The sequence below is a fragment of the Poecilia formosa genome, unplaced genomic scaffold, assembly GCF_000485575.1.
Source record: "Poecilia formosa unplaced genomic scaffold, Poecilia_formosa-5.1.2 Scaffold609, whole genome shotgun sequence".
NCBI classification, from domain to species: Eukaryota; Metazoa; Chordata; class Actinopteri; order Cyprinodontiformes; family Poeciliidae; genus Poecilia; species Poecilia formosa.
In genome coordinates this window covers 84472-97418 of record NW_006800548.1, presented here as the reverse complement: position 1 = coordinate 97418, position 12947 = coordinate 84472, and the positions used below count along the sequence as shown (strand labels likewise).

Genomic DNA, 12947 nt, shown 5'->3' with positions numbered 1-12947 from the left:
TTTAAGGGAAGGGAGATTTATAAGCGGCTCGTGTGGCACAATAGCGCATTCATTTTTCCATAACATCACCCATGAAGCCAGGCCAAGTTCTCCCACTTTATTATTTATATTAAATATCTCATAATCTTACAGGATCAAGTTTGGCGTAGCGAAACAGACGGTGCGTGTGCGTCGCTGCACATCTTTATTTGACTCTCTTTAGTTCAAAAGAAAAGGGGTCAGTTCATTTTCGTCAGGAGCTCCACCGTTTCCCTAAGATCTTCCACGACGGCGTCCACGTCTTCTTTGGTCGTCCCCCGGCCCACGCTCAGCCTCAGAGCGTTAGCCGCCACCTCGGTGGGGACGCCACAGCTCAGCAGGATGTGGGAGGGCCTGGCAGACACGGAGAACATGGAGGTTACCACGCAGGAAAACCAGTGGGGTGTAGGCAGGAGGCAGGAGCAAGAGGCCAGCAGCTCAAATCGTGGCAGTGGCACTTCTGCTGCAGGAAGTTGCCACAGCTTAGCTGTAGGTGGACTCCGGCCTTTGTGGGAGGTGACAGAGATAAGGTATTAGCTGCCACGGCTTGTGTAGCAGATCTAATATTGAATATGAATGTGTCTATTTTGAACTAATCAAAAGAAGAAGAAGAAAATGAAAACACGAATACACATACATCTGTGACAGCAGCCATGACTTCAGTGGCAGCTCATACGACTTCTGTGGCAGCTGTTACAAACATCATGGCACCTGCCTCAAAAGCCATGGGACCAGTCACAAAGTTGTGGCAGCCGTCACCAAACCCGTAGCAGCTGACACCAAATCCAGGGCAGAAGTCCTGTCGCCTGCCAAAAAGCTATCACCAATAAGCTGTGGAACCTTCCAGCAGCTGACACTGTAAGAGCCACTGCAGCTTCCACTGCCACGATTTGAGCTTGCTGTCTCTCCTCCAGTGGTAAACAGTTAAGACTCTTATACCTGTGTCCACTGGCAGAGTGGCAGGCGGCGCCAACGCTGGCCAGCAGCCTCCTGCAGTTCGACAAAACCCTCCAGCCTAAAGCGGGCAGAGAGATTAATCATTCAGAGGCTCGATCACTTACAAACAGCTCTGACAATCATCAGCGCAGGGTGAGAGGACACTGTTTGGACTGACACGCCAAAACAGACACGGGGACAAAGACACATTACCTTGCAACACCGGGCCCAAGATGGACACGTTACATGTGTTAGGGAGGACATCAGAGCCGGGATAATGACTGTTGAAACGGATCTTGTCTCTAAAGACATCCTGAGGCGGAAACAGCAGATTGTGGTTTGAGTTCATGAAACGACATGCCTCGTTTTCACGTTCCCTCTGTCACCGTTCAACCTGTTTTATTTAGTCTGACTTTCCTTTCACTGGAGACAAAATTAAGCCCAAATAATCCACGTTTTTAATCTTCAACCTTGTGTGTTTCAGAAAATAGGCGGTACAATGATGTCTATGTTTCAAGAAAAGTTAATATTCTGAATGTGTTTCTTTGAAATATTTTGTGTAGTTTCCAATGCTGTCATCTGTATTTTATTTTTTTTGTCTGTGGGTAAGTACAATAATGTTGTACTGATAACATTTTCTAATAGTTTCTTATGTTACAGTTATTAAAGAGAAATAGCATCAGCCAAAGTTAGTATTGGAAGCTCAAAGCATCATAAAACAGAATTTATTCCAATCTGTTCGTCTCTACATGCCAAGCACTTCCTCCATAACACTGATCCACATCATTCTTTCTCTATTGTCTGTCTGATTCCAGAGCAGTAAGTTTGAGCCTTTTGATTTGTGAAAGAACCTCTGGATTGTAAAATTCTCCTTTACCTTCTTTTCAAATGACAGTGATAAAAAGGTACAGAACTTAGATTTATATCATGTGCAGAAAATGTGAAAGTAAATGTGATTAGAACCAAAGCCTCTCTATTAGGGGAAACACTTACTTGCAGTCGTTCTTCCAGATACGCTTTAATCATTAGCATATGACTCTGATAACTTGAGAGATTAGCAGTCACCAGCTCAGCAGCCTGACACAAACACAAACAAAAGGATCCTGTTACAAACAGTTTCTGTTTTACAGAGGTAGCGCATTAAACTTTAGTGATCTGTAATGTACGAGGCGTTGAACGTAAACAACCTTTCCCAGGCCGGCTATCATTGGCGTGTTCTCCGTGCTGTGGCATTGAGGAAAGAAGGGAGAGGCAAAAACAAAATAACGTCATATTTAGATCTTTAGAGTTCTTATTTTTGATCTTATTCCAGAGTTTTCTTGCTGGGTAACACATATCGTGGCGTACCCTGGTCTGAAGTTCCTCTCCTGTCCTCCTCCAAACAGCATCGGATACAGAGGTGTCTTTGTTCCGGGGCCATTCACGTACAACGCCCCGGCACGAGGGGCGTAGAACTGAAACATTTACATATGCAGATACATAAAAAAAACAGATTATAGAAAGAGTTTAGGCTGAATCTTTTAATATGCGGAGCTAATTGCTGACCTTGTGTCCTACTATGGTAAGGTAATCCACTCCCAGTTCTTGGACATCCACTGGGATTTTGCCCAGCGCCTGTGCAGCATCTGTGTGCAGCAGGATCCTGAGCCGCTCGTTCTGCTTGTTGAGGGATTTTACTCTTTGGCAAATCTCTGGGATTGGCTGAAAAGACGAATGGCGTTCAGCATACAGGAATGGGTTTTATGGCAATCCAAACATTGAGTCTTTACAACTGGAAAATGGTTTTCAGAACAAGAAAGACCAGGCCAAGAGGCTTTTCGAGCTTATTTTTTTTTTCTGTTACCATGACGACTCCTGTCTCATTGTTAGCCAGCATGACAGAGACGAGGCAAGTGTTGGGGCGCACGGCGGCGATGATGTCCTCCACCTCGACGCGAGCTGTCACCTTAGAAACGGGCACACATGTTACATCTACGACAGAAATAACAAAAAGCAGATTTACCTCAGTGGTTGAAGGACAGACTCTTAAAAAAACAAACATCCCGATGAAAACGTGATCTCCCACCTGCCTTTCCAGCCGCCTCCAGGTGCTTGGCTGTGAGCCGGATGGAGTCGTGCTCCACGTTGGAGGTGACGATGTGCGGCAGGCCGGTGCAGCCGTTCTGACGGCCTTCGCTGTGCTCTGCGGCGCTGCGGCTCTTCCTGAAGTGCTCCACGGCCGTGTGCAGCACCAGGTTGTTGGCCTGCGGGACCAATCACTTGCTTTAAAGCAGATCTGAGAGCAGGAGACGACCGTTTTCAAACACCAGGAGTCGTTACCTCCGTTCCCCCTGAGGTGAAAACAATGTCCTCTGCTTTGCCTCCAACCATTCTAGCCACATTCTGCCTGGACTGGTTGATGATGGCTTTGGCCCTGGCGCCTGGAAAACAACATTGCCAGGTCTATAGTAAATTTTATATATATATATTAAAAAATTTTGACTTATTTTCTCGTTATCAATGAGGTAAAGCTTCTGTTTTGAGTCAAAAAGAAGGTATTTCACACCTGTTATGTAGTTGCTGCTGGGGTTTCCCCAAGCCTCATGGAGAGCTTCAGAAATGACCTGAATGACCTCTGGCTCCATCGGGGTGGTGGCATTATAATCCATGTAGATCCTGTCAGATAAACAACTGTTAAACCTTGCAAAGTATTCAAAACCATTAAATAGGCCTGTGGCAATAAATCTAAATTAGCTCAATAATTTTGATTTGCATGATTTATCTTTTTTTTTTTCTTGTCTCTTTTTCTACCAAAAACTGGATGGCCAAACTCTTCAGTCTGGTGCTCTGGTCTCAGCCTTTTTCTGTCTTAATTTTGTTTTCAGAGACTTCATAATGAATTTTATTTGTTGTTTCTGTTATTTTGTTTATTTATTTTGGAAATTTAAAATGTCTTCCAGAAATGTGTTCTTGCATTATTACTCCATTACCGTTATATTACTTAAAAATGCTCCCAAAACAACAATATTATCGTTTATCGCAATGACTTCTGGGACAATTTATCGTCCAGCAAAATTTGTTACTCTGACAGCCTTACTGTGTTTTCACACTTTTGTCACCTTACAACCACAAAGGGGTGTATGATTGTGAAATGAAAGGAAAATTGAATATTGTTTCAGAATTGTTTGTATGCAATAATTTTAAAAACATGTATCATTTTCTTCCACTAATGCAACACCTTGTTATAATTTAACCGAAGCAGTTCATTCACGACATCCAGAAAGCATAACTAAAGCCTCCTCACCTTTCTGCATTCATGTCTGGATTGTGGTGAAGATTGTGGTCGTTGTGGGCGTGACCCACCACCAGGGTTAAGTCAGCAAATTTCTCCGCCATGCTGCAGAAAGAACAAATAAAACCGAGATACATAATGAGCCTATAAGCATATGGAAAGCATCCAGTCGGTCTGTTTCTGGAGTCCTACGGAGCTAATCCTGTTGCAGAAGGAAGTGTTGGAAAGCTTCTCTATTGCTAACTACGGTAGTTATGTCAGCGTAAGACATAAACCAGTCATTGTTTAATTAGAAACTAAGCGCTGTCTTCTTGGGAACAGTGTTGCACTGCAGCTGTGAACAGTTATCATTAGCATGTCTGTCCTTAAGTTTCTGACCCAAACACGGCCGGCTGCTTTCTGCGCCCGTATTTACGGCTCATTCTGAACGCGGAAATCCTAACAAAACTTTTTGTAATATGACATGTCTTATCTCAAATTGTTTCTGTCAGCTAGAGTTGGCAAATGATCAAATAAGCACACGGAAAGCAACTTCAGCTAGCTAGTTTAGCTAACTTTTTATGTCAGGATTAACTACCGAGCATCCGATTGAGAGCTGTCAAACGGGGACAGACATGGACATTTACTACCGAGACAGAGCTCCGACGTCATGTCTGACCTTGCAAAGTCTCCCGAAGATGCACCAGGTAGATTTACTGTCGACTTTATGAATCATTAGCTAGCTAGCTAGTATGTAGGACTGGCTGTGCTGCTTTACAACTACCACATCTTAAAGACGTATAATACCGTAAGGAACTGGTTAATCTGCAGTAGTTTCAATGCGCTCTATCATGTTTAAGCTTCGTATGCTTAAAATTTTTTTACAATTTTAGAACTCCGAAATCTTTTACCTGCTGACTTGAAGGTCCAAACACTGGATTACAAACCACGTCACCCGATTTGTATGACGTGTTGGATGAAGGAAATGATATCAGAGAGAAACCCTGGCACCACACACGGAGCAACGAAGTCACTCATAAATTATAAAAATGGGAAGGGGAGGGGCTTTTTTTGTCTACATCATTCAGACTTTGTAAAACATACCATTGTTGTAATTTGTGCAATTTCACATCAAATTAATTTAAGCAAAAATAACAGAATCTCTTAATGGTTAAGTTAAATGGTATAACTTGAATTAGCATCTTTGAAACATACATCTGCACAAGACTGATTCTTCAAGCCAGTCCTCAACCTCCTGGAGCCATGACAAGAAACATGGCTCCAAGAAAGCTGCCAGCTGAATGACATGTCAACATGGATGCATATGGAATTATGTTGAATTATTTATAAGTGTGTATGTATGTTTTTATGTTGGGACAGTACAATATTACCATCGCTAAATCATTTCAGAATACAGTATTTATTGGTTATAATGTTCCAAGTCTCAGAAGCAGTAGGTTTTGCTTGCCAGCAATAGATTTAGTCTGGCTATGGAGTAGATGCACACATGCCTAATATGCAACAAAGAGGAATTTCCCATTCCTCCCCTTTTTGTAAATCTAAGACCCACAATGTTTGTCCAGAGTTGCTAACGACAGCACATAATAAGAAATAATTGGAAACAAAAACAAATAAACAACCCCTTCAAGGGAATAAAATCCAAGATGATGTTGCAAATGATGTTTTAGAACCGCATCTAAAATCTGGACCAAGTACAAACGAAGTTATAAGGTTGTAAAAATGAAGACATCAAAGCAGTCCGGTTTGAAAACAGAACACATGCAATGGAATCAATGGAAGACGAATGGGCAAAAATGGGAGTGATTGATGTTTGGTTGAGATTTATTTCTGGACAGAAGAACAAATGGTTCCATTGGGCTAGCGAGAAACAATCGTAGGTCATGGAAGACTCGATGAAAGCGGGTTTTCCGTGATAAATCCCGAGTCTGCTTTGGCTGAGGAAGACAACGCTGGAACATTTTTGGTCGCATCCCAATGAAACATATGAGGACAACAGCCTGAAAAAACAAGGGCTTCAGCATTGGCTTTGGTGATTATGTACAGTAGGACAAGAAGACAATAAGACTTCATCCAACATTGATAATTAATATTGTTTTTTTCTTATCAAATAACTCAAAATGTTTTAAATCATCATGTTACTCTTCATCTGCGACAGACTGGTGACCTGTCCAGGGTGTAACCCGCCTCCCTCGCCCGGAACGTTAGCTGGAGATGGGCACCAGCACCTCCCAACCCCACTAAGGGACAAGGGTGTTCAGAAAATGGATGGATGGATGTTACTCTTCAAGATGGGAGAACCCAAAGTGAATTGTACATCATTATTCTACAATGTTGTACGGTTTAATTTAAAAACACCCCAACAGAAGTACTAAACCAGATCCAAAGTTATACATTATCAAAAAAAAAAACACCAAGTCATCACTTAGTGTTGCATCACTTCCAGGTTTATTTAATATATGACAATGTGTTCAGTGTACACAAACATCTGACAGGAAACTCAAACAAACAGACACCGACTGAACTACTGCCCATTTAGGAGTTTGTTAATGAGTGCAACCGCATGATACACAGTCCACGGCAATCATGTTTATATACAATGCAAAAATCTTTAAAGAACAATGGAATGTATTGGTGCTAAAAAAAAAGAGACGTGGAAGCACAAGAATGTGAGATTACTTCATGGGGCAAGGGTAGGAAAAGAGAGGTTGGTGATTGCGTGTGAAGGCTGCTGCTGCAGTAGGATGGTGAGGGTAGATTCTGATACTAGAAGGAGAGCGACGGCAAAGCAACCAAGAACATTACTTTGTACAAGACATAAAAGTTTAACTAGGCCACAGTGAACCATAATCGTCCCACACATAAGCAGACAGATTATTACATGGCAGATCTCAGAACCTCTGCGTACATCCCCGGTGATAACCGCCTTACAATCAGTGAGGAACCCCAACCGGAAAGCAGAAGATTCATAAAAACATCGAAGCAGAAGAAGAATTCCTATATATTATTGTTATTTTTATACATTCAGAGTGAACTTTTAAGTGAGTGCACCAACAGAACTTTGGTTGCTTAAAAAAAAGTCAGAACAAAACTAATCAGAAACAATTACGACCAGGTTGACTGTTAGAGCTTTGAAATAAAACAACGTGATGCAGAGTTATGAGTAAAGTACAAACAGGAGAGCATTCGCCCAGGACGAAGGTGGATAAAATGCACAATGATTCTGTTCGGAAGGTGAGCTGTGAGATTTGAACGCCAATTCAAGCTAATTGTTGATTTATTACGACTAACAACAGTTGTGCAGGTGAGGAGATCAGTCAAACCCCCCCCCACCGAATGAGCCAAAATATTTCCGCATCACACAAGACTGTTAACATATCAGGTATTGGATGAATCACATCTATAGAAAACACACAAACAAAAGATAGCATGTTTGTAGCTGTCTAATCGCTCCTAAAAATGCAATGCTGAGTGTGCAATATAATGGTTGCATCAATTCCCTGCTTTTAGATGTCGTCCATGCAGTCAGTTGACAAACTGAGCATACTCTGTAGGCTGGCTGACCTGAGGCATGCTAATCCACCAGAGTCACAGTTAGGACACGATAAACCTCAGCTAAAATATACAACAAAGGAATAAAACGGAGTAGAAACGAAGCGATTAAAGCTACAGGTGGGTTGCATTTTAAACATTTTGCATGACGTGTTAAGAAGTAGAGCCCTATGCAAGCTGACAATCCTGAGATACGCTGAATCTCTTCCAAATATTTTAATCTTTTGTCTCAAATGCATATGACAAAAAGACGAAAGAAAACGCAAAGTGATGACGTGATGTGCAGACGTTTCATGAACATGATTACAGCAGCGTGAAGGATGTGAGGTCAAAGGAATCGGTGCAGAGGCATACTGTGCAGAATGTTAGAAAAGAGAGGCACTACACTTAATATACACATATCATTCAGAAAGCCAGTTTCATATCATGTGCTGTGAGGAACTGCTGTTGATTTCCCATTTTAGGAGGGACGATAAGACCAACTTGATATCAAAAACGTTACCATGGGACATCAGTTGGGTCAAAGGTTAAGCTATCCTAATCGTTCGGGGCTGTTGCATTTTTCAAGTTTTCTTCAGCACAAAGAAACCGAGCGCGTTTATTGGATTACTTTAAAAGCGAAACTGTAGGGACGAGGCTTTTATTATTCAAATAGTTCAGGAACTCATTAAAAAGTGCCGTGTGCAGAAATTGCACTGAGTACTACTTTAGAAATATAAACGTCTTTGTAAATAAATACATGTGGAAATAAATAATTAGGCTGTTAAAAATCTAAATATATCACATTTCAAACACAAGTCAGAGAGAAAGAAATCATACTGGAAGGAAAAGAAGGAGGTGGTGTTTGGTTCTGTCATGTAGATGTAAAATACCCTCATACCCTAAATGTTATGGATTCACAGGCTGCAGTCTGAGGAGGTGCCATGTTGTTGTCTCGCTGTGTGTGCTTAAGTTTGATGTTGAAGAAGTTTGAGTTGTTTTTTTGTTTTTTAATTATTAGTTTTATTTCAGCTTTTATTTTTCTGACCATTAAGGTTAAACCAGTTGAAACTTTATGTTTAGCAGTAAAGTAGAGCAGAAGAGGAACCTACATGTTTTCCTATTTTACCGATGCAAATGCAGCGATGTGAGCTTAGCTAGTAGTGCAGCGGCAGCGGCATTATTAAAGAATACATGTCCCTGTGTTGTTTGCTTTATTTATTTAAAGTAGTAAATGAGAAAGGCTTGATGTGTCACTGACAACAACTACAGCACGTTTATCGTACACATGGAGTCTGGCGTGAGAAACTGCTGCCTCCTCCGTTCTCAAGCTGTGAAATAATGCCGGTATAGTACGGTGACTGATTCTTCCAGAAGTTTCTTTGCGCGTTGCTAAGGCCCGACGGGAAAAACCCAACAGCGAAGACACGAACGACGGAACGGAGACTGAGCAGGGGGGGAAGATGGCTGCCGGTGACAGTGATGGTAGAAACGAGGCTCAGCACGATGGGAATGAGGAGGACAGGGAAGTATGTACATTGTAGTCTTTGCATGTATCTTTTTTTCCTCAAATCCTCATCTGTCCGGCTCGTCTTCTCGACAGCTTTGACCTGAGAGGCAAAACAAGGACAACTTGTGAGTTTTCATTCATCTTACCAGCTGTTAGCTGTTAGTCTTCCATGTTCTACAATAAAATGAATAATCAGAAAAAGTTCAGCAGGTTTTAACAGATATGCGACACTTCCTAATTCAGCAAGATAACTTACCTGATAGTTCCAGCAAGAAGAGGGTTGAACGCATACAGCCAGTCATGCATTTCTTTGTCATTAGTGGCTTGAAGTAATATTCCACGATGTTCTGTACACACCGCAAACGTATTTGGAGTCTGTTGAGAGAAGCACAAACGTTTATTGCGGCATACATGGATGTGGCAGAGGGGAAGTGTTCCTGGAGCTGCTGGCGTGGCGCAGACCTTCAGCATGGCCTGCTGGTCCTCACTGTACTCCACCTGGGCGGAGGACAGGTTCAGAATGGCCCGCTCCACTGTGTCTCGCTCAGAGTTGTAGATGTAAACGTACGGCCGCCGCACAACCACGTAGCGCTTCACCCAGCCGTTGGTGTGCGGCTCCAGGAAGTGGATGTAGCCCTTCTTCGATACGATTGGGCTGAAAAACACATGAATTATTACAAAAGGGGTCTGGGGGGAGTGATGTGAAGCTAAGGTTTTATCATGGTATTTTGTGGCATTTTGTTTGCTCCCACAAAAACATTCTAATTTTTAATGTGTTTCTTTAAGAGTCCAGTTGCATAAAGAAATGTAATTTGTTTCACTAATCATCACACAGTAGCTGCATTTAATCATATTTTCAAAATTTACTGATACCTCCATTGAACTAACAGTGAAGAAAAAAAAAGAAAGGAAAAATAAGAATCTCGATAGTTTTGGGGGGTTTAAGCATCATGAATTGGAATTTATCATAACGATAAATCTATTTATCAAGATAAATGATGTGATGAATGCCCACCCCTATGTTAAAAGTCAAATAATTGAGACTGACCTGACTCTGATCTCCTGTATGTCAGGGATAAGTTTTCGAGTCCGAGGTTTAATGTCAGGACCTACATTTGTGGACTTTTTGTCTGCACCGTCCTGCTGTGGTTCAGGACTGGGGCTGACCGCACGAGACAGAGGCGGAGGAGGTCTGAGGTTAAACATGAAAAACAAACACAAAAATACAGAGCTGGACAGAGAAAAATAGACCAGAAAATCATAAACAACTCCAGTGTTAGGACTAACTTGAGCTCTGTGTTGTTATAGCAACCCTCCACCAGAGAAGGGCATGTTGAGGAGGGTGTGATTGTGTTGAGAGCAGATATGGAGGAGGCGTCTCTCGGCAATGTGACAGACATCTCAGAGATCTGAAACACGCACGCACGCGCACGCACACACACACACACACACACAAACACACACACACATCCAGATGTTTAAAACCGATCGGCAAACAGCGATCAAAGCTTTGTGACACATCATTTAAACTCTACCTTGCTTTCACTGGCGCTGACACACACATGGCTGTACTCTCTGTTGAAGGAGTGAGTGAGCAGCCGCAAACACTGACAAAAAAAATGGAGTGCTTAAGATATGACACCAAACAAACTGGATTCATAGGTTGTTTTCAATCGATTTTGTTGGCAATTATACAATATTCACATTTCAAATATGGTTAAAACGCCCAAAGAGCGCAGCGTGGCAGCTGACCTTGGCAGCGAGCTCCCTCTGCCTGTCGGTGGTTATCTCAGAGCTGAAGGCGGGCCCCGGGTCTGCCTCGGCCACTGGAGCCGACTCACTGGTCTCCTCAGTGACGCAGGACTGAAGGGACTCCTGGCCCGTCAGCAGGGTGGACTCCAGTTTCTCCCTCAGCAGGAGGAAATGTTTGGTTTTCTCCACCTGAGGAAGAGGAAACATCAGTCACACCTGGACTGGGACAGAAAAACTCTTCAGGAACTTTTAGAAATGCATGTGACAGAGACTAGCTGTTTTACTATAATTATTATCAAGTGGTATTTTCAAATTTACAGTCAACTTTAAACATTTTTTAGTTCAAAAACATGACGGGCCGCTGGATGCTGGAAAACCTGCTTAAGGCTCCAAAAAGGCTTTTAGCCTGTATGTCCGGCCCTGGATATTGTTATTGATTTATTTTCCAGTCCCGGTTTGTGGTTGTTATGTGATAACATACGATCTGAACGCGTTCAGTCCTTTTCATATCCTTCAGGTTAGAAAACATACTTCTCACTTCTGGTAAAGCACATATGAAAGTAACATTGGCACTTGCATCTTGGAGGAGACTGAGTTTCTCCAGCTCCCACTGGTGCTCCAGGATGAGGCTGTCACTGCGTGGCCTCCACCCCGCCAGGTTCTCCTCTCCACGGACGTAGGCCACAGAGGTGTCCAGCACTCGCCTGCGTCTCCTCTGCATACCTGGTGTGAGGCAGGAGAGTCTGTTACTCATGTCTGAACTGAACCTAAGCCAAGTGTTACTGCCACACGGACATTTTTCTTAACTCTTACCTGGACTTCCAGCATCTGCAAGGTGACACAAGCTGACCTCGTAAACTCCAGTGACTCGGTTTCTAGAAAAGAAAGAGGAATTCTCAGAGATTGCATTTTACTGCTCAGCTGCATATGAGGCGTTTGGGGGGGGGAGGAATACTAGACCTCCACAGCTCTTTTATAGTTTGAAGCTTTTAATCTCACCCATCCGCTGCTCTCAGGCTCCCCGTACCAAAAAGGTTGCGGATCGAACGAGAGGCTGAGAGCTTGGTGTCCCGTGAGTAAAACACCATACAGATATCTTTGGTTATGTATGCAGGCTGCGTGCAGTTCTCCATCTGCAGTTGATAAAAGAGGGGGGCTTTTAAAACTATTTTTTTTTCCTCTCTCCACAGAGGAACTCAACACCTCACATAAGATACGGCTGTGTTACTTCAGCCTCTTATAAATGCGGGCTCTGTGCGGTACCTCCAAGTAGGCCGAGAGGGTCATGTAGATCTTCTCTCCGTACGGCGTGACTCGGTTCAGGAGCAGAGAGTTGTGCATCGAGCTGTCCCAAGCAGCCTCAAAGCGGTAAAAAGTCCTGAGACGGTCCAGGACAAATACATAAGCATAAGCAGTCAAAGCTGACATTTATTTTAATATACATAAATAAAGAAGCAGAGATGCACCAATCAGGGATTTTTCCTGGCTTGTACATATTTATGATTTTCCTTTACATTTGTCTTTATGATTCCCGTTTTGGCTGATTACTGTCATTTTTGAAGGAAATACCATGCAAAAAAAAAAAAAAAATGCTACTGGTTTTTGACAGGTTTTAATTTAACAGAAAATGACGAAATTTCACTGCAAAAACAAAATATTATCAAGTACTTTTGGACTAGTTTCTAGTGCAAATATCTTAGTACACTGAATAAGACAATACTAACTTACAGTTAAGGTTTCTGCAAGAAATAGGAGCTTGTTTAAAATTAATTCCTTAAAATTGATGAAAAAGTACTTTGCAGACAGATAGTTTCACCTATAAATAATACTTTTTCATCAATATTAAGGAATAACTAACTTAAAACAAAAGTTACTTGTAACTTAGTTTTGTCTTATTTCAAGTGTACTTGGATATCTGCACTAGAAGGTAAA

At 42.3% G+C, this 12947-nt stretch overlaps 2 protein-coding genes across 3 annotated transcripts in view; both read right to left on the bottom strand.

Moving 5' to 3' along the window:
* Positions 1–83: 83 nt before the first annotated feature.
* Positions 84–5230, bottom strand: scly (selenocysteine lyase). Of its 2 annotated transcripts, none has more exons than XM_007541461.2 (13): positions 5116–5230; positions 4238–4330; positions 3500–3609; positions 3274–3374; positions 3020–3197; positions 2798–2925; positions 2500–2655; positions 2302–2408; positions 2142–2178; positions 1948–2031; positions 1168–1267; positions 958–1033; positions 84–372 (listed from the first exon to the last, which is right to left on the bottom strand). In XM_007541461.2, exons 2-13 carry the CDS (start codon positions 4327–4329, stop codon positions 219–221), a joined length of 1323 nt encoding a protein of 440 aa, XP_007541523.1. In that variant the 5' UTR covers position 4330; positions 5116–5230; the 3' UTR covers positions 84–218. The 2 variants fall into 2 exon arrangements, with proteins under 2 accessions (XP_007541523.1, XP_016521181.1); XM_016665695.1 differs by lacking the exon at positions 5116–5230 and adding an exon at positions 4884–4968.
* A 1417-nt stretch (positions 5231–6647) lies between these two features.
* The window catches only part of kif1aa (kinesin family member 1Aa), a 43501-nt gene continuing 37201 nt past the window's right edge, over positions 6648–12947 (bottom strand). The window contains exons 40-50 of the mRNA XM_016665693.1: positions 12279–12393; positions 12015–12148; positions 11829–11890; positions 11593–11738; positions 11016–11204; positions 10799–10870; positions 10551–10672; positions 10312–10455; positions 9726–9918; positions 9520–9638; positions 6648–9363 (exon numbers count right to left, since the gene is read on the bottom strand). Of these exons, the coding sequence (XP_016521179.1) occupies positions 9321–9363; positions 9520–9638; positions 9726–9918; positions 10312–10455; positions 10551–10672; positions 10799–10870; positions 11016–11204; positions 11593–11738; positions 11829–11890; positions 12015–12148; positions 12279–12393 (1339 nt within the window). The 3' untranslated portion in view covers positions 6648–9320. The remainder of the gene's footprint in view (positions 9364–9519; positions 9639–9725; positions 9919–10311; positions 10456–10550; positions 10673–10798; positions 10871–11015; positions 11205–11592; positions 11739–11828; positions 11891–12014; positions 12149–12278; positions 12394–12947) is intronic.